This window comes from Toxorhynchites rutilus, chromosome 3 (assembly GCF_029784135.1).
Source record: "Toxorhynchites rutilus septentrionalis strain SRP chromosome 3, ASM2978413v1, whole genome shotgun sequence".
Lineage (NCBI taxonomy): Eukaryota > Metazoa > Arthropoda > Insecta > Diptera > Culicidae > Toxorhynchites > Toxorhynchites rutilus.
In genome coordinates this window covers 312,101,093-312,123,546 of record NC_073746.1, presented here as the reverse complement: position 1 = coordinate 312,123,546, position 22,454 = coordinate 312,101,093, and the positions used below count along the sequence as shown (strand labels likewise).

The 22,454-nt window shown below is 38.4% G+C and overlaps 1 protein-coding gene across 4 annotated transcripts in view; it reads left to right on the top strand.

Moving 5' to 3' along the window:
* Positions 1 to 22,454, top strand: part of LOC129775411 (probable cationic amino acid transporter) — a 162,393-nt gene that overhangs the window by 130,910 nt on the left and 9,029 nt on the right. For all 4 annotated transcript variants that reach the window (XM_055780140.1, XM_055780139.1, XM_055780137.1 and 1 more), the window contains 4 exons: positions 7,781 to 7,912; positions 13,137 to 13,235; positions 13,441 to 13,649; positions 14,076 to 14,247. In XM_055780140.1, the coding sequence (XP_055636115.1) occupies positions 7,781 to 7,912; positions 13,137 to 13,235; positions 13,441 to 13,649; positions 14,076 to 14,247 (612 nt within the window). The remainder of the gene's footprint in view (positions 1 to 7,780; positions 7,913 to 13,136; positions 13,236 to 13,440; positions 13,650 to 14,075; positions 14,248 to 22,454) is intronic.

Here is a 22,454-nt window from a genome sequence, read left to right as displayed (position 1 = left end):
TTGAGGCACCCCTAAATCATGTCCAATTGAGCTGAAACTTTGCACAGATTTTTTTTAGGCAAAATAAACAAAATGTACATTTTTTCCATACATCCATTGATACCCTAGTGTAGGGCCATCTGTCATTTAACAACATAAATAAGTTTGTTCTGTTTGAAAAACGAAGGACGGTTAAATTATTTTAATATTGTTTATACAAAAATACTAAAATCAACATTAAAAATAGGGTATGGGGGGTTAAATTTGTGGTCATATGAATTATTTAAAGCCAAATTTAAGAAAAAAAAAATCGGATTTTTTTTTCTGCATGGAGCCACCCTAATCGGTAATCCTAGCGGTATCGTATATAGTTTACAACTTATTCTCATGCCTACCAAGTTTTTTTGTGCGTAATTCATTAAAATCGGTCGAGCCGTTTCGAATGAGTTCGACCATGAACATCGTGACACGAGATTTTTATACACTCTGTCCAACTTCTATAAGACCACCCTGATTCTATTTCGTTGCAACACAAACAGTAAGAATTTCAACAAGATACATTCATACATTGTAGAATACTTAGAAAAAAGTATATTTAACGTCAATTTCGTTCAAAAGAGTTGTTCGTATATTTATTGTGCTTGAATATGATAATTTCAACTGTCTAGTTATATACGACCACTTCCAAGTTCATAAGTATTATTAATGAAAAATTCAGAACGATAGGCTGATTTACATGTCAATAATTGTCCACCTTGCCATTTCGGCTAATAACCTGGAAAATTCGTGTTGAAAAACTATTTACCAATTTCTGCTGAACGGATTTCTTGATATTTTTCCATGCTTCCGAAATTGCGACATGGAGCTCTTCAATCGTTGTGTACTGTTTTCCTTCAGTGTAGATTCTGCGTACAAGAATCCTCCTAAGATTTTCAATAGGAATCAAGTCTAGAGAGCGAGCAGGCCAGTCCAAAAAATAAGTATTGGGTCCTCAACCCATTGCTTAGTTTCTTTTCTGGTATGAATAGTAGCTGGAATGTGATTTTTTTGTGACGATATCTTCTCAAAAACGGTAGGAGAGAGGATTCCTGAACATGTATGTAATCCTTGAATGATGTGAAAGCTATCTTGAGCCTTCCGGTTGCACAGAATGCCGCCCAAACCATGCACGAGCCTCCATCAAAATTCCTGGTGGAAAAACACTATTCCTCCTTCGGTAAATCACGCCAGTACCCGTTGAAACCATCAGGACCATCAACATTGAACTTTTTTTCGTCAGTGAAGATAACCTATACATTGAAGAACTTTTCGTAATGATATATAGCAACATGTATTTTATGGAAACGTTCTTTGTCACAACATACCATGTCCCACTATCGGTTCATGCGAGCTTTGGTAAAACTTAGACGTCTTCCGATGTGAGATGGTGTAAGATACCAGCTTTAACCTTTTTTTTTTACCAAAACATGACGAATTGTCACCCGAGTAACATTTAAATTGAAATATTGCTTCATTTGCATAAGCGATTTTGAAGTATACGAAGCTGTTCTAGCCTTTTCCCGCTTATCCCAGTCAGAGAGCATTTGCCCTTGAGGATTCGGCAAATAATTGAGCACAAACTTGATGCAATCGTCCAATCCGACGAGTAATTTCTCTGATACCAACATTTTCTTGGTGAAATGCATCGATTTGTCTTTCTTCTCTCTCTGTGAGCACTTTTCCCTTCGGGATTTTCCAGATTTATTGATCAAAACAACTAAAACAACGAAAGATGTAACTCGTCTTATAGAAACTTGACACTTGAAAAATACAAAAACATTCGTTAACGCTCAGCGCTTGCACACACATACATATGAAAATCATGCAATGTATAGTAGTCACCAATACCTACACACTAAAATATAAATAGAAGCATTGTTTGTTTACAATGACACAAAGCTGCAAGATCACCAACTGGTCTTAAAGAAGTTGGACAGAGTGTATATATAGAGAAGAGACATCGACAGACGTTTTTAAATTTCATTGTTCAAGTTAAATGTTTTAGGGATAACAGCTGAAGTACTAGTGGAGAATTTGATTACATCTGGAATTTTTCTGAAAAATTACTGGAAAATCAGGGAATATCAGGGAATTTTTTTCAGGTTTTGAGTCGACACCCTGTTTTCTCTCTTCGTTTTAGGTTGTCAGTGTTTAATTGTCGATATAATTTGATCAAAAGAAGTTAAACAATGACCTACAGAATTAACGAAGTATCAAGGATGCTCACTGCTGAACGACGAAATGTACGAGAAGAGATGTCCCAAGGAAATTTCAGTTCGTTCTCGCTGATAATTTTGTTAGATAAAGAAACATTGTTCAAAGACAAACGAAAAATCTTTATTTTAACTCGTCAACTATTTAATTTCATCAAAACTATACCGAGATAGAGCAAGTGATTAGAGCTCTATACTATATCATTTAGAGCAGGGACCCTCAAACTTGTTTGGGCTAGAGACCCCTTTTCCAGAATGAAGTGATACCACCGACGCCCTAGCCAAATCTCGTTAAAAATTTTATCTTTATCTTATTAATACAAAATACTTATGATGATGATAATGATGGTCCCGCCTCCTTCCCCTACAGAGGTTTGAGCAAGACGAGTTATCTAAAAGATATTATTTTGTTTTCTAAGCATTGAAATCAGCTGAGCAAAAAAAACGAACTGATTTTATTTACAGATATAAGTTCAAAAAATTACAATATCAAAAGACAAGCCAATACTCAGTCTTGTCCGCTACAGAACCGATACGGTCCCGAAAAGGCCCTTGCAGCCAAATGGTCCACCAAGGCACAAGTCCAACCGCCAGCCTTGTTTTGGATTGACTTTAAATATCCCCATCCAGAGAAATCGAGATATTTTTCTTTACGAACAATTTCTAGACCGGGGGTCTTCGTAGCCACTTGGTTACGCGTTCGCTTACCAAGCGATCGATCGTGAGTTCAAACTCAGGGCCCTCAATTGACCATCTACGTCCACGCAACCATCATCAGCGATGGAAATCGATCCACGGTGGAACAAAGATCGATACATCCATACAACTGCTCTGCTCTGCAAGAAACATCGGGCTGCTGTTCTATAAATAACTCAACAATGATCAATATCAACTGTCTCCGCTGTCCGGTCTGTTGAACAATGGATGAACAGAAAGAATACCCTTACGCCTAAATGGCTACTACTGTGTAATTTACCATAATGTAATGGAACAGAAAACTTAACGCCTAAATGGCTACTACTAACTACTGTGTAATTCACAATTCATAGAAACATAAACATATGAACATGTACACGATTAAACCCGGCTCTTTTACAGCTAAATGCTAATGAGCCAAATAAATAAATGGGATAAAAAAAAAATTCTAGACCGGCTCTTACAAAACTTTTGAACTCTTATTCTTCATATCTGTACAACGCGCGCGACGCTCAAACTTTTGTAGACTACTTTTTTTTTCAACTACTACAATATAAAAACAACAAAATAAAAATAAAAATAGTCCATCATCACCAAGATCATGACAGACATAATAGAGACGAATACAAATTAAAAAACAAAAAATATAACATTAAAGAAAAATTGTTCAAAAATTGTCTAAACAATATAATCCGTTTAAAACAAAACTTCGTCAGGTCATACATTGAGAATAATAAAAACAAAATAAAAATCAAAAAACTGTTCACTTTAAGATATCCGTTCGTATAAAACTTCGTCAATCAACATCGTTACCAAAATAAAAAAAAAATTTGGCTGTTAGGAAAATACAGCTTTAACGTGTGAAATGCAGTTTCTCTTAAATTCTGCTAGTGCTGTTGCACGTTCAATATGTCTTGGCATCGAGTTGAAAACATTTACTCCTTCAAAATATAGAGAATTTTGTGAAGAACATGTTAAGAAATGTGGTGTTGTTATTTCATTCGCGTTTCTAGTATTATATCTATGAAAGTCACTTCCCCTTTCAACTCGATCACACAAATATCGAGGCAACAAACCGTTAACTACCTTAAAAATGAACACCATAGTTAAAGACACAATTCTTTGCTTCACAGATAACCATTGCAAAGCGTCCAGCATCAAATATGAGGAAGTGAACCTACTACATTGTAAAATCAAACGCATTATTTTATTCTGCAAGCGCTGTAATCTCGATATTTGCGTTTCATTGGCCAAAAACAAAATGAAAGAACAAAAGTCTAGATGAGGAGAGATAATTGATTTGTATAGCTGTATTTTACTGCAAATAGTTAAATCGTTTCTTAGTCGACACAAAATTCCATACTTCTTGGCAATTTCCTGATGACATTGTCAATGTGAGTATTGAACTTAAGTTTGTCATCAATAATCACGCCAAGATATTTAATCTCCCGAACGCGATCAATGGTCTCATCATCAATCACAATAGAGACGTTTTCATTTATTCGATTTCGCGAGATTACCATATATTTAGTCTTATTAATGTTCAATTTCAATTGCTTATACTTCAACCATCTACTTAAAGAACGCAAATCTCCATTCAAGTGTAAAACGACCTCATGTACATGCTTAGCTGCAATGAATAACACAGTATCATCAGCAAAAAGATTAATATCGCAATATCGTAAAACTCGTCGCATGTCATTGATGTACATAATAAATAAAATGGGCCCTAATACACTTCCCTGAGGTACTCCAAGATTATTCCTTACGGGACTGGAAATGAAATCGTTGAAAGTAGTCCGTTGAGTTCTGTCATATAAATAGCTTTCAAACCATTTATATGCAGTACTCGTAATTCCAAAGCGCTTAATCGTGTTCAACAACAAGGGCCTAGAAATTGTCTCGAAAGCGCGCTTTAGATCCAAGAAAACAGCAACAATCGTGTCTTTACCTTCTAGTTTTTCGTTCCATTTTGCTAACACCAAGTTCAATGCGGTTTCACAGGAATGACCTTCCCGATATCCCGATTGTTCTGGTATTAGTAAAGAGTTACGATTCAAATATTCTAACAGCTGGCCTTTAACAACAAGTTCAAAAATTTTCTCTAACGTGTGCAACATGTTGATGGGACGAAACCCTTCGGCTTAATAATTTAACCCTGCAACCTTTTGAATGGGAACTACTAAGGATTCCTTCCACACTTGTGGTAAAGGGTGTGTCACATCAAATTGCATCACGGAAAAAACGCTGTAGAAATTTAATTTTTAGGAATTATATCTTCAGCTTTCGCTTATAATCAGATAAGAGTGTATAGATCACGTTGGCCATGCTTCACTGTCAATTATTCGTAAATTTGGAAAAATGTCGTCGAACGAAAAAGAGCGTCGTGAATTAATCCTGTACACTCATTTCGAGAATCCGGAGTTGTCACATCGGGACATCGGTAAGATGCTGGGAATCGTCCAATCCACGGTCAGCTGAGTACTAAAACGATACTTCGAGAACCTAACCATCGACCGGAAGGTGAAGAACGGCAAAAATGGATGCTCCGTCAGTGAAAAAGATCACAAGCGCGTAGTTAAGCAGTTTAGACGTGATCCGAGAAGTTCGGTCCGGGATGTCGCCAATAAGCTGATTTTGTCAAGTTCATTCGTCCAGCGGACCAAGCAGCGGGAGGGCCTGCGTACATACAAGGTTCAGAAGGCTCCCAACCGCGACGAAAGGCAAAACATGGTGGGGAAGACGCGAGCCCGGAAGCTGTACACCGAAATGCTGACGAAGCCGCATTGCCTGGTAATGGACGACGAAACCTACGTCAAAGCGGACTTTCGTCAGCTGCCGGGCCTGTTGTTCTTCTCCGCAGAGGACAAATTCAGCGTTCCGGAGGAGATTCGCAAGCAGAAACAATCCAAGTTTGCCAAAAAGTACATGGTGTAGCAAGCGATCTGCTCTTGCGGAAAGCGGAGCGCCCCCTTCGTGATGACCGGCACGGTAAACGGACAGGTTTACCTTAAGGAGTGCCTACAGAAGCGCTTACTACCACTATTGAAGCAGCACGAGGGCCCGACCATCTTCTGGCCGGATCTCGCTTCGTGCCACTATTCAAAGGACGTGTTGGAGTGGTACGAAGCCAACGGGGTCACCTTCGTGCCAAAGGAAATGAACCCGCCCAACGCGCCGGAGCTTCGCCCAATAGAGAAATATTGGGCGATTATGAAGCAGGCCCTCCGGAAGAACCCAAAAGTTGTCAAATCGCAGGCGGACTTCAAGAGAAAATGGATTTCTGTTCAAAAAAAAAAACTACAACCTGACGTTGTACAGAACCTTATGGACGGGGTAAAGAGGAAGGTGCGAGCATACGGGCTTGGGCTCGAAGTATGAATAAAAAGAAAATGCCAAAAGTTGTTTAATAGTTTTTATTTTACTGTCTAAAATTTTCAAAAGGATCGGTCTACTGGGCGAATTTCTACAGCGTTTTTCCCGTGATGCAATTTGATGTGACACACCCTTTACATAACCAGTTAGCAATGATGTATTAATGAGGTCCAGCAAGATGTGACAAATTACATGAAAGCAATCTTGAACAATTCTAGCATTAACATTATCTATACCAGCCGTTTTTTCTAATGAGAAACAAATATTTTTAAGTTCATTCAACGTAAATTGGGTGAAAATCTTCAAATTTACAATTTCTATTAACCGGCTGTTTTATTTCATCGGGTTCATCGACCAATTCAATGGATTGATTGATCAATGAAACGCTGTTGACAAAATAATCGTTGAATTTGGATGCTATTACTTGCTTAGATTGTTCTAATGTGTCATTAAAGGTTATGGACCGCGGTTTGCAACTACTAGGTCTTAACAATGATTTTAAAATTCTCCATAACTCTTTGCTGTTATTTTGATGCTGATCAATTTTCCTCTGAAAATATTCACAACGAGTTTTCTTTATCGTTTGTGAATATTTATAGCGCGCAATCGTGTACATGTTCCAATGATGATTCCTATTTGTTCTACAAAACCTGTTGTGCCATTTGTCCCTTTTTCGTTTTAGACGTAAAAGTTTCAAATTGTACCAGCTGTTTGAGTTTTTTATAGATACATACTTTTATCAATTCAAAAACTTTGTGAGTTAATTTGATATAATTTTCTCATCAATAAATAGACATAACTTCAGAAAATATCATTTATTTATGTAATTATTAATTATTAATACAAATTTCAACAACAATACTTTCCACTAAAATATTAGTCATCCTTATAACGAGTTGGTTCACGTAACACAACTTATACAGTATCTTGTCGACCCCTGGGAAACTAATATCGACCCCAAGAGGTCGATATCGACCATTTTGAGAATCCCTGGTTTAGAGTTTCAAGCAGAATTAACACAAACGACGGCAATTTAATCATACGACAATGATAGTTGAATCAATTTAAAATAAATTATTATTTTATAACTTTGTTCACAATATTTTTTTGTGTTCTTTAATTCTGATACGATGTGAGAAATGAGCAACCCAAAATACCCCACCAAATTTTGATTCTGGTCCCTCCAACATTCCAAAACTTATTACACTGGTTTTCAGGCGCGAAGCAACGATCTGAAAAATGACAAAAACCACCGAAACCAACACCGCGTGATATGGGTGTTCCTTGCTTGTCGTATCGCTCCATTAACTCTTCCCCGCAACTTTCGTTCCCATCCACTCCTTTTTCATGTTCCGTGTGCTGTCTGCATGCCTTCTGTCAAGCCGTTACAAATTAACCGAACTAACCGGTGTTCTTTTCCCTTCTCTCTCTTATAAATTCGGAAACCCCCTCGTCAACCCGGCTAACCCGGAAAACAGGCGCCTGTTATGCGGAGTTTGGCGTGCGAGTGCCACATACCTCCGGTTCCGCGTACATGTACTCCTACGTGTCGGTGGGAGAGTTCGTGGCGTTCGTAATCGGATGGAACATGATATTAGAATATTTAATTGGTAAGTAAACCTTGCTCTTATCTAATCGTTCCGAATCGCTGTTTTCTGCCCCCATAATGGTGCTCATTTACGCTGGTGAAAGAAAAGAATTTAAATTAATGGAAATTCTACCCTCCCCTCTTGGATCGCACGGGACGGCCAAATCAATTTGATTTTACTTTCAAGATTAACCGATCCCTGCTTATCAGATGAAACACTCGGTGCTTCCGCTCGGTGGTGGGTGGAGAGCTTGGGTGGCAGCCCGGCACAAGTGGAATCTGATACGTTTTCTCTTGCTTCTCTCGAGCCATCGCCAACCTCGGCAGACGATGACATGCTTGTCGTCGACGAATGGGCCTACGATCGGCTGGCAGGATTAAGTGCGATTCACATACAACATACACGTCACGTTCACGTCCCGTCACGTCACGATACGTCAATGATTCTACCATGCAATTCTCATGAAAACATTCACATACACCAGCAACGTAACGACCCGTCAGCATACGTTCAACGAAAACGACCGGCAGGGTTTGTAGAAAAGAATAATTGACGGAGACGGACGGCTCGTTTGGTTTTTGTCTGGGCTTTGTGTCTCGGCTTTTGTTTTGATTTGGTTGTACAGTAATTTACATCTACATCGACATTAAGCTAATTGAACAGATCTGTGATGCAACACGTTTAATTAGACATTTTTACCTCTAGTTGGAGATTTTTGTAAACATTGAGTTCGGGGCCCAAATTATGGCCCCACATTGAAAGTCGCCACCAGTCGCAAATGTCCAATTACTGGTCAAAACCTACTCCAATGCGACACTGAGTGGTGCCTCAGCATATCGCTTTATAAGTAACTTACTGTACTTTTTATGCCAACATATCTCTTAGCTCCAAATTTCGAAGTGAAAATCTTGAAAGTTGAAAGTTGAAAGAATTATTCCATTTATTATTATTATTGCATAAGGGTCGGACTACGGGGTTTAAGCATTTAAATAATTGAATTCAATGATTCTCATTGAATTTTTCAAAATTTAGAACTGATTCTAGGCATGCTGATTTGAAAGAGGGCATTGCAATTTAAAATTGTTGTAGGTGGCGACACCATGAATAAAATTCAATAAATCATTCGTTTGGCATTTGACGTGACGGTGCTGGTGGAAGTATTGACTGCATGTGTGAATTGGTGGAGACGTTGACGGAACGTAGACGTTCTTCTCCGTAACGTGATATGTGAATCGCACATTACCCGTTTTAAACGAACGAAAGAAATAAAAAAAACAGTGAAGATAACGATAATGGAGGTTCTTCGAATATCGCAGAACACGGTCGACTAATCCCTCGGCCCGACAAACTGAAAGTTTACATTGAAAGTGTACACGAAAGATTAGCTTTACATGCCAAATGTGCTATAAGAGAATTCTGTCTCAGATTAGAAAGTATACTCTGTGCGAAGTAAATAGCGAATGTTGTACTTTCCGATATGATCCGTTTTACCACGCTGGTGAACAAACGAACAGAAAGTTAATGGCTTAGAGAGTATATTTACCATCGCAGGAAATATATTAGCTAATGCGGAAATTATCCCTTTTCAGTCCCCTCAGCATCTGAAGAGGTACAAAATTATTCATGAATGTATAAGGTGAAAAAAAAAAGAAAAGTGTATTGCTTGGGTGTAATATTCACTCGACAGCAAAATTTCAGCCTGACTGTGTGGGTCGTTTGTGTGAGGGTCTAATGTAACTCCATCCGTTCAGTGGAAAAAAGTGTTTCGAAATTGAGGAATAAAAAACTCCGTTCCTAATTCTGATAAGCAATTAATTAACGCGATACCCTTTACGATGGGGAGATCCAAACCTTCTCGTAGGCAATGTTTCCGATATTTCAAATGCTGACGAGCCATAACGTTTTCGTTTTCTGAAAATCTCTACTCGACCCCTTCGCGGGTTTTCTAGGTGCACTTGTTTCCAAAATATGTTGATGGCTGTCACCATAAATATAATCAGAATTTCGTGCTTAAGTGGAAGAATTGGGTTCAATTTTCGCTACGCAACAGAGCTGCAAAGGTATCCCTAAAACAATGAGTCCCTCTGCATTCAACTCGTGGCCCACATCACAAGTCTGACATAGGGACATTATTCTTCGCACCAACTTGACACTTCTTCCCATTTCCAGCCAGCGATGAAAACAAGGAAAAATTGTTTATTTTCAGATTTCTTTTGATACCTCATCGCAGTGGCAAACGAATGACTAGCAGCCACTGACTCTGGGTGTGAAACTTGGCAGGCGTCAGGCCGTGAATCTGCGCCTCTTCGTACCGTCCGGCCCGGGATTCAGTCGGGGGGGAAAGTGCAAGAAAACAAACACCCACACCCCGGGAGCGAGAGTGAATATTATTTTTAGCCGGTGGCTGTGTTTTTCTTTGATTTGAGTCCCCCCCTTTGGCCCACCCGGTGGGTTTTGTCCCAGTCGAGATGTCATCGCGTCGAGTAGCGCAAAGCGAAGCGCTAGACGTGAAAAGAACATTCAAAGGATCATTCTGTTTGCGCCTCTCTCTCTCTCTCTCGTGTGTTTTCCACTCGAAAACTTGGAAAGCGCGCGCTCGCTGACAAGTGTATGATATTTGAGAACACGTCTGGTCCCCCGTGATGGCCACGTGCCACGAATCTGGTGCATTTCAGCCGAGACGGGTGGCGAAAATTTCACTCGTCACCTGCGAGGGTCGAAAACAACGGAGCGGGACTGTGGTGTCTCAGAGGGTGGTCGGGTACCGAATTTCTCGAAAATAGACAAAAATAAAGGGGAAAGGTTATTATAAGAAGCTTTCAAGACTAATTGGATTTATATTTCAACGAAAGTGAGCTAATGGATTGATTGAAGCTGAATATTGAATAATTATCCTCTTCCAAAAATCAACTTGAAATGGTCGGGTCTTATGGGAAGAGGATTAATGAATCTGTTGTTCTATCTACGTAAAAGTAGGTATTTAGCAGACCATTTTGCCATTTCAGTATCGTTAATTTATTTTCCAGAAAAACAAAAAAAATACTTCTGTTTCTAAATGGGTACCGTAAACCGGGAGCAAATTGATCACGAAATATTTTGTTTAATCTATACCTTATTATTTCTAAACCCAGTACTGGTACCAAGGTCATCAAACGGTAGAAAGTGTTTTGTTGAAAAACTTCCTCAAACGTTAGATTGGAAAAATTTTAGCGGAAAATTTCAAAATAAATATATGGGGTGAAATTGATCAATCTTTTTTTTTCATTATTTTGTAGTGTGATTTGCACGAAAATTGAAAAAAAAAATATTGATTTCTAAAAATATTGACCTATGATAATTGATGATGAATGATAATTCAAGGGTTTTAGGATACCAAATTCTGATCCACCTGATCCAAATCCAAATGGTCACCAATGAGCTAATATGTCGCATGTATTGATTTGTTTCTGGTCATAAAGTAGTTACTTTCTTCGGAAACCTGATCCGGAACATATCAGGGTTACGTCAATGAGGTCACATAGGCTTGAATTCATCACAAATAAGCTTACTTTGAAAAAACCTGAAAAGCATATACTCCAAATGAATGGTTTTGTATTGTTCTGGGCTCTGGAATTTATGGCCACTAATCTTGTTCCCGCTATATCTCCGGAACCCGTAGACCTATTGCGATAAATCTTCAAAGGTTTCTCAAATAAAAGATGGGGTTTTAAATGAAACTAGCCGCGTCCAATTCGGTTCAACCGATTCCGAGAAAACTGAGCCGTAACATTGGTTGTGTGGTTAGGAAAAAAGTTGTCTTTCATGGTGTTTTATTTGTTAACTTGATTTTTCTCACTTGTTTTAATACTAATTGTAACTATCTGGTTACTATTTCAACTAGTAAATAATCATCAGTGTGAATTAATATGCTTATCATCTCTTAATATCGTTTTGATGTGCTGAAAATATGTTTCTTTATCATGCTTAAAAAATGGAAACGAAAATGCGATTCAGAAAAAGATAAATTTTCATGCAATTCAACAAGCAATTTAATGCAACACTTACAAAAAATACAAAAAAAGTTTTAAATTTAGTTGAATAATACCGTCAAAAATTTCAGTTCGTCTTTATTAGAGCGCTTGATCAATTCACTCCCGGATGACTTTATTCTATCATATTTTCTGTATAAAACATTTATTCCATGTAACGGATAAACATGTTAATTGCAAGTGGTTGAAAAATATTGAACGAGAATTGTGTCTGAAAATAATTTGATATTATAATGATGAGTTTTGGTAGAAGTACTAGGAATTTTACAGTAAAAGGTGAATTCAACGGGGTCGATTAGAAGATCAATCAAGGAACCGTTCTGCGATTGGACCCATGAATTTGCTCATAATAAGAAAACGTGAATGTTTGAAGGTATTGATAACAAAAAACAAATTTTGGGCGGGACGAAGTTTGACGGGTCAGCTAGTATTTTATATTTGACATATATGTCAAATCAAAGCAATACACAGAACCCTGCTAGCAACATCTAAAACATCTACCGGACAATTTCGCCTCGCACACCTGGTAAATTCCAATTATGATAACCGGATATGACAAAATCACTGAACGTGGGTGTCCCAAATGATCTAAACTTTAATGTTTTCATTAGTGGATAAAATAAGGGTTTTATACCGGAAGCGTATGCAAATTTCCATCCAAATCGATCCAAATTTCATATCATTCTGTGTGGCAATACCTAATAGTGAGGCTAACTTTAACTGTTCCTGTTTTTGTGCGGTGTTAGTTATAGTAATTGCATCTCTACGTTAAAACATAATCTGTCCAAAGTAGGAGATATGATATCCTATCGGGATACCGCAGATTAAACAATACAAACCATTCATATCGGGTTATAGGACAGACATAATAGACAGTTATATGTATATATAAACAGTTCAATTTACAATCATTTCCGATATGATTCCGGAAAAGGTTAAACCGAGCTAGCAAAACAATGAAAACAAATAGAACATGATAATAACAATGGAGGCTGTAAACCGATTGCGAAACAAACAGTCAGTAGGGGGCCGGCTCTCACCCACGATCCTCGCATTGATTACATATGATGCATCCACTTTCGATGATATATGCGGCAACTGCGAAGATTCGCGGAAATGCGGTCCCCATTGAGACTGATTAGACATGAATATTCATACCACAAATCCGGACAAATCCCTGTACAGAATACTGAGCAGATGTTTTTCAAATTCCACAGGTACGAGTGCGTGTGCCTGTGCGCTGAGCGCAAGTTTCGATTCGCTAACCGGAGGCTTTATCAGTAGGAGTATAACATCCGCTGTGGGGACCCCGTTCGGTATGTTCCGGCCCAACTGGCTCAATTTAGCACAAACATTATGATTTTTTTTTGTTGCAAGAAATTCTACCCAACCCACATACTTACGGAATGTATTGTTTTCCTCCCAATTTTCTGGTTCTACATGTGCATATCGGTAATCCGATGCCAACCGACCACGAATGGCGCTGACGGCAACTGTACCCGTGGAAATCTGTGGCTGCAGGACGCGCGCCGGATTTCATCGCTTTCGGCATCACGCTGCTGATGACCTGCGTGCTGGCACTGGGAGCCAGTAAATCGGTGCTCTTCAACAACGTCCTCAACACGGTGAATCTGGCCTCGTGGGTATTCATCATGACGGCTGGACTGTTCTATGTTGATACGTCCAATTGGACCGAGCACGAAGGCTTCCTGCCGTACGGATGGAGCGGGGTAAGTGACTGTGAAAGCACACAAACACACACACACACACACACACTCACACACACTCATACGATCCGTGGCAAGAGCAAAACCCGCGCACCACGTGATAGCTTGTTGCAATCCTGGCTGGCGCCCCACCGAGCATCCAGGAGCACAGATTAATCAAATTTATTGATTTTATGTTATACACGTTTTTTTTTTCGTCGCTTTGCTCTGGCGATTCCGCTCGTGTTCGTAATTTTTTTTACCGCGTTTGGTCTCTACTGCGGGTATATGCACTAAATAACGATTCCGATTCCGCCCGCCAGTCGTGAAATGAGTAATTGTAGAAGATTTAATTATTTGTTAAGCGTTGGACAATACCGTTGGAGTGTGGGATGATGGTGATCGTAAATTGTACCAATCTGCTGACGTCAATCCGTGGCATTCTTGCAGGTGTTTACCGGGGCTGCGACCTGCTTCTACGCCTTCATTGGGTTCGACATCATCGCGACGACCGGCGAGGAAGCGCACAACCCACAGAAGAGCATCCCGAAGGCGATCGTCGGTTCGCTCGTGATTGTGTTGTTTGTGTACGTCACGAGCAGTTTTATGCTAACGCTGATAGGTAAGTATTGGTTTGTATAAATCAACATGGCATTCCCTTTTTTTTTCTTTGCCTAGCTAGGCAAGATGCAGAAAATCATCGAGTTACGCTTTCCATTTCCACCGCATAACATAGAATGCGGAAACGCGAACTAACTGTTGCCAAGTTGGGGGAAAATATTTGCCTAACCCACGCTAGATGGAGCATTCAAAACATGCACTTTGCACAAATTCAAATGAACACAATTTTCTTTGAATGAATTGTTGAGCGGCATTGTTTCAATGTACAACAGAAAGATATTCGGTATTCATCGGCATTGTACGCAGTGTTGATATTCCTCTCTGTATTCATCTTGACGCTAATACTGTGTATAAATGCAAATGGAAATATATTACATCTATTACGCATTCGAGACTGATAGCGGTTTTGCAGCTTTATAACTCCCGTACCTACATCGTATCCTTCCTGTTGTGGTGACATTATAAAAACAAAGCGTTTGACCAATTAGGACGATCACAATAATTAAAATTAATAAACTTCAATCAACCGTATTCTATTCGAGGCTCTTTTCAAAAATTATCTTGTTAAACGTTATTACAGACCATGACCATGACTCGAAGGTATGTAGCTTTGAATTCGAACATTTTTTTTCTCTCCAGAATCTTGAAATTGGACTTAAAATAATGATCATCGACTATCTCAAAGCTCAGGTCGATTGAAAGGTGGAGTTCAAATCGGTATATGCAGTGAACGTTCTCAAACCAATTCTTGAGGTCCAACGTTTTAAAGACTAGAATTGTTTGTTACTAGAAGGTATCATCGCGATCAGACCCCTGAATGCGTACCTTCTAGTAAACAATCTTAGGAAACAACAAAAACAACGGATCAACGAGCGAAATGGATGTATTGTGGAAGTCTGAAAACCCTTATATGTTGTAGAATAGATCATTATGTCTCCAACCTCCAAAGAAAAAAGGTTGCCATTGTTTCTCAATTTTATTTATGTAGTTTAAGTCAAACTAATGTAACTGTAATTTTGTAATAAATATTTTATTTTTATTTTTTTTTATTCCCTCCACTCACCCCCATCTCGAAGAAACTCTTATTCGAGAATCCTAGAGTTGGGCACCAATTATTTTTTGCTGAAAAAAAAAATTTAAGAAATTTTACAATTCCACAGGACAAAACAAGATATTTAGGTACGAGGTGAGCGGACAACAACATGTAAAGCAAAGATGTATGGATCCCAGTGAAAATAGTATTTCTTTTAAGGGATCCAATATAATATAAGAATATAACATAGTAAAAAAGATAAATAGAAACAACAAAAATTTGAATATAAAACATAGATTGTAGAAAATTATGAGAAAAACTGGCAAGTATACAAAAATAAGAAAGCTAAACACTGAGGTGGTTTATTGTGGTTGATCGAAATCTATACTAGGAAAACTCTTATGATCGATTTTAGGTATAGCTTCAATTTATTTTTAAAAAGATCTGAACGTGTTATTGCTCGGATTTCCGGTGGCAAAGCATTGAAACGGGACGGTCCATAAAACAAAATGCGCTGTTGACCAACATTGGTTGTTGCCCGACTTCGCATTAAATTTTGGGCTTGTCGTCTGCTGCCACGCCGAAATCCGTACTGGAGCTGGTAGAAGACGTTATTTTTATTCAAAAAATCAAGAAATCTGACAATAATGAGCTTTTCGAATATTTTATTAAACACTGATAGGGTTGATATCGGTCGATAGTTGCTAGGATTCGTACAATCGCCGGATTTAAAAATTGGCACGACTCTAGCAATTGTTAGACAGTTTGGGTATCTTCCTGTAGACAGCAATATGTTGAACATTTCCGAGCAAATTCTAGAAAAGGCACCTGCGTTCGTTTTTATTACATTCACTGGGATATTATCAGATCCGCAACCTTTTTTGCTGTTCAGATCTTGTATGATCGTTAGCATCTCAGCTGGATTTGACGAATATAAAAAAAATGAGTTTGGGACATAACGAGTGTACATCGATGGATTACCATTATTACGCTTAGGAATTTCACGAGATAGTTGAGTTCCGATGCTTGAAAAATATTCGTTGAAAACTTCACACACTTCTTCGTCCTTTGTATACTCAATACCATCATTAATAAGATTAATTTGTGTTCTTTCCTTGGAGCGTCCAAAAATGGAATTAATTGTTTTCCACATTCTTGAATTATTCGTATTGTTCAATAATTGTTGGAAAAATGCTCTTTTACTGTGCCTTTTCTCTACTTGAACTTTTTTTTAAATATGGTTGAGCATTTCTTGTAGATACGTATCATTAGGACGGCTTTTAACCTTTTTCAAGTATTTGTCTTCAATTTTCAACAATTTCCATAGATCATATGACATCCAGGGACAAGCGTTTCCTTTGGTGTTGACCTCAACAGAGATGGTTTTGGAGCATTGGTTTAACAACGCATTGTACGTCGACGAGATATTTGTTAAGCACAATTCAACGCTTTGCCCACAACTCACTGTTTCCAAGAAATTAGAGAAGAGCGTGTTTAATCTGTTGTGGTCTACAATGGTCTCTTTCAGTTTTGTTTTGACTTTGCAACCGTTTAGTCTTAACGAAGATACAATCAATGAGTGATCACTGAGACAAGAGAAAACAGTATCATTCCGAATGTTTGGCACGTCCATGATTCTGCATACAACATGGTCCAATATATTGTTACTTGCATTGCGCGTAGTAAACGTGTTGCCACATATAAAACCTAGCGACTGTAAGAGATTGCTATAACGAACTACAATATTATTACCAGACAAATATTGTAGTGTAGTATTGTGAATATAGTGTTGCTATTGAACATTGAGAGTTTTCAATGAAATATCAGAATCCTTGGTTGCGAACAAAATTACATAAGGATACAGTCCAGCACCATGAGAACTAGTTCCCAAACAGAATATACTACGAGTTTTAAGGCAGGTGCTAGGAGGAGAAAGAAACAACCGAGATGTAGCTTTGCCATTTTCATAAAAGAGCGAAATAAACCCGTAACAAGACGATAAATTTCCCACGAAAGGCGTGTAGTACTGTTTTTGAGTTTTTTCTTCGTTTCATGTATCAATTCCTTCTCAGTTTTCGTGACAAAATTGTTGGAGTAGATCTTACGCTTCAGGTTTGCCCAGAAATTCTCGATGGAGGGCAGCTGGGGGATGTTGGGCGGGTTCGCTGACTTGGGTACCACATCGATATTCAGCCGCTCCATCTCCTATAACGATCGCTTCGAGTAGTGGGCCGATGCCAGATTCGGCCAGAACACCGCGTCTTCGTCCTTGTGGTATTTCTTGATGAACGACGCAACTTGCGGCAGGCACTTCATACTATAAATTTCCCCATTCACGACCAGTCCAGAGCTGAAGAAGAGCGGCTTCGACATTCCCTTCTCGCTGATTGTCAGCCACAGCAGCACCTTCTTGGGGAACTTGGTGGTAAGAAGTTGAAAACTTTTCCGACTTTTCCGGAAAAAATTTAGACTTGAAAAAATGAGAAAAATTACAAAACCCTTCTAGGTGATTCTAGTCAAGCTTTTTATTTCAATCATTTTTAAGGCCTATTTGAAGTCCTCCACCTATTGAGTACATCAAATTGAATGTCAAAATATAACTTTACAGTTAGTATCAATCTTTCCCTTCAAGTGTCCCGATTTCATTCTTATTTTTTCAAAATTGCCAGATTCGAATTGCGTTTTAAAAGGCGCTAAGCCAGCCTTCTGAGTTGGTTTATTTCAGCCATCTGAGCCATCTGAGTTGGTTTATTGAATGAACGTTTCAGTTCGTTTTTTTCGCCAGTTCAAAAGCCAATTTTCTAACTTCCGTCATGGACTTCCCATAGAATCTAGGTCGAGGAGATGTCGCACTACACTCTGTCCAACTTCTATAATACCAGGTTATGATATTGCTGCTTTGTGTCAGTGTAAACAAACAATGCTACAATTTATATTCTAGTGTGTAGGTATTGGTGATTACCATACACTGCATTACTTTCATACGTGTGTGTGCAAGTGCTGATCGTAAACTAATGTTTTCGTATTTTTCAAGTGTCAAGTTTCTATAAGACCAGTTACATCTTCTGTTGTTTTAGTTGTTTTGATCAATAAATCTGGAAAATCCCGAAGGGAAAAGTGCTCGAGGAGAGAGAAAAAAGACAACTCGATGTATTTCATCAAGAATATGTTGGTATCAGACAAATTGCTAGTCGGATTGGATGATGCCATCAAGTTGTGTTCAATTATTTGGCGATTCCTCAAGGATACGGTAAGAAAAAAGAGCTCCACGAAAATCGAAGCTCTCTGACCGGGATAAGCGGTAAATAGCTAGAACAGCTTCGAATACCTCAAAATCGCTTGTGCAAATAAAGCAATATTTCAATTTAAATGTTACTCGGGTGTCAACTTGTCAGGTTTTTGTAAAAAATCCTCACACAAAGAAGGCTTAAAAGGTTAGAGCATCTTACACCATCTCCTATCGGAAGACGTCTGAGTTTTACCAAAGCTCACATGAACCGACAGTGAGGCATGGTATTTTGTGAAAAAGAATGTTTCCAAACGAATACATTTTGCTATATATAATAACGAAAAGTTCTTCAATATATAGGTTATCTTCACTGACGAAAAAAAGTTCAATTTGGATGGTCCTGATGGTTTCAACAGGTGCTGGCGTGATTTACGGAAAAAGGAACAGTATTTTTCAACCACATTCCAGCAAAACAATGCTACTATTCATACCAGCAAGGAAACTAAGCAATGGATTAGGGATCAAAAACTTAATTTTTTGAACTTGAATCCTGTTGAAAATCTTAGGGGGATTCTTGTTCGCAGAATCTACACTGAGGGAAAACGGTACACCACGATTGAAGAGCTCAAGGTCACAATTTCGGAAACATGGAAAAATATCGAGAAATCCGTTCAACAGAATTTGGTAAACAGTATTCCAACACGAATTTTCCAGGTTATTAGCCGAAATGGCAAGGTGGACAATTATTGACATATAAATCAGTCAATCGTTTTGAATTTTTCATTGATAATACTTATGAATTTTGAAATGGTCTTATAGAAACTGGACAGCTGAAATTATCATATTTAAGCACAATAGATAAACAAACAACTCTTTTGAACGAAATTAACGTTAAATATACTTTATTCTAAGCATTCAACAATGTACGAATGTATCTTGTTTAAAAACCAACTGTTTGTGTTGCAACGAAATAGAATCAGGGTTGTCTTATATGCCAAACCGATATACTAGTTCTCCCTTCAGTGGTCTTATTCGAACGATATGGCCTATGGTAGCCTGCGTATGATATGTACGACACAGCGCATGATGGAATACGTGCAGAGCGTTCACCGAGTGGTGGAAGCTAGGAGGAGCACTGTCTCGTCAGCCTGCGTATGAGGTGTACGTGGTGAAACAACCACGGTTGAGATGATGTTCGAAACCGATGTTGGTTAGATTTTTTTTCAATAGTCGTGTAATGCTGTGCTGCATACTACCATGCACAAGAAGAAATAACAAAAAAGTGAAGTCACTCTCCCGTCGAGAGCGTTGACTCCACACATTCTCGCTCTTCACTGGGCTCGATACCAGTGTCGGGATATGAAAAGGTATGGTTGCTTCCCATACCTTTTCTGAGCTTTGTAGCTTCAGAGAAACAGCTAATGAGCATATTACACTTCTGCTGGGCCATTTAACACCGTATGATTGGAAAATATAGAATTTGGGCGCCTTACAAAATAAAATTAGTAGCACTTTTGTTATTCAGTATCTAAAATACAGGACGATTACAGATGACTATGCGTATTACACACTTCTCCTATATATGTTAGAGGCAGGGTTGCCACATAAACAGAATATTCTGTGTTTCACAGATTTTCCCCCAAATTTTACATACAGAATCTGTATATACAGAATTTCAGATTTTCAGCAAAAATACAGAATGTACAGATTTTTTTCAAATCCAATTTTAAATATTAAATTTATAACGGTGTATACATAGATACCTTAACCTATGGAAATGTTGAACGCAACGCAACGAGATCGTTTTCGTTGAAGGCAGTTGTTAAGCAAAATCTTGAGCGATATGAAGAGCTTAATCTATTCTTTTCGTTCCAAGTTAAGCATGACCATAACCAATCCGCCAATCGTATATTGACTCATTTAACACGTTGACTGTCACGTCAGTCACCGGTGACTGATATTATAACATATGATAATAAAGGTAACTAATATAAGCGCATAAGCTTATAAGCATTCCCTTTTTAACAAAAATAGCTTCCGCTACGATAACAAACGATGCCCTATTACGTTCAAAAATTTCCATAGAGTCGATATAAAACCGTAGCACTCAACGTGTTGAACGATCATATGACTAAACCGATTATGCTGCTCCTAAACTGTGTTCCACCGCTCATCAATAACGTTAATTGCTCTTTTCAATCAGAAAGTTCCCAATGTAATTACGAACAAACTCTATAATGAGACAATAATGTTATTGATGTGGAAGATTTTGAAAAGTTTCTGGAGAAACCTGAGGATGTTTACGATGGTATCGATGCAGAAGAAGCTGAAAAAGAATTGGATGCAGCTAGGAAGCTGACCTTCAAATCGATTCATCATGACTTCTATATTGAACTTGTGAAACAGATTTCAAAGTGATTTGATTTCAGCGATCCGGTTATCAAAACTGCGGCCTTGATAGACCCTCAAAATTTTGTCAAGCTACCAAACCTTTATGATTTGATGCGCCAATCATCTCAATTCGTTGAAGCAAGTAATAGACAAGGCATGGATAACGTATGCAGGCTAATCAAGACGAATGTCATGAAGTAAAAATTGAGTGACTCAGATATAACTTGGTCCCAGCATGTCAAAAGGCGTGATGAGAAATTTTTGTATCCATCGCTAAGGTCGTTTTTAAGACACTTTTATATAACATAACTCAGCGTGTGTCGAGCGAATATTTTCGCTTTACAATGCCAACAAAATAAAGTCTGGAATTCGGCTCTTCTTCTTCTTCTTCAATGGCACTAACGTTCCTAGAGGAACTTCGCCGTCTCAACGTAGTATTACTTGCGTCATTTTTATTAGTACTTAGTTGAGATTTCTATGCCAAATAACACGCCTTGAATGCATTCTGAGTGGCAAGCTCTAGAATACGCGTGATCACAGTGCAAGTCGGAGGAAATTTCTTTGACGAAAAATTCCCCCGACCAGAACGGGAATCGAACCCGAACACCCGGCATGTTAGTTATGACGCTAACCACTCGGCCAAGGGAGCACCAAGGAATTCGGCTAGCACTCTCAATTATAGACTCTATTTTGAAAGCAAAGAACTATGTGTCGGCTCAAAAAGAGCATAAAAGATGAAATTGATGGAGAATTTGAAGGCAAAGTTCATCAAAACCATGTATTAACATCATACAGTTCAGAGGATTATGTGAAATCCTTTTTATGATTTTTTGTTGTTGTTGTATTGATACGACTTTAACAACCCATAAACAAGCAAAAAAATCAAAATGAAAATAAACTTTTATTCTCATTTTTACTTTAATTTTTCGATAAAGTTTTTTTTGCTAAAAATACAGATGTACAGATTTTTTTTAGAAAATTTTACAGAATTAAATGTGGAAACCCTGGTTAGAGGCAAAGAAGAAAATAAACTTTCTGCACCGAAACCTGTTATGACTGTTTTGGTTTGTTGGCTCGTGTGTCATAAAGTGTGAACCAAAGCAGAGTTTGTCTCGTTCTCTTTTGTGTCATTATTTGTAGCACGTAAAAGCAAAAGAATGCCACTGGGGGAAATAATTTCTGTAAGATCATAATTGAACGAACGAAAGCGAATCATTCAGTGAAAGGATCAATCGGCAAACAATGGTCGAGTCAGGTGGACTTAGCACTACCTGAGAGGCTGCTATTTGCTGATTGGGCACCTGACTTACCCTCAGCGGTTCAATCAAAACCCGTGGTTCAGTAATTGATATTGGTATGTCTCCACTGATTCATATCAAACGGGCGTAAAACTACATGAGGAGTTGGCAGTAGCTGACTGGATCAAAGTGGTTCAATCAGAATGCGTGCTTCTGTGATCGAGATAACATGCTACCACTGAGTCATACTCAGTGGCCTTAAAGTTACTTTAGGTGTTGGTAATAGCTGAAGATGCATCTGACTTGCCTTCAATTTT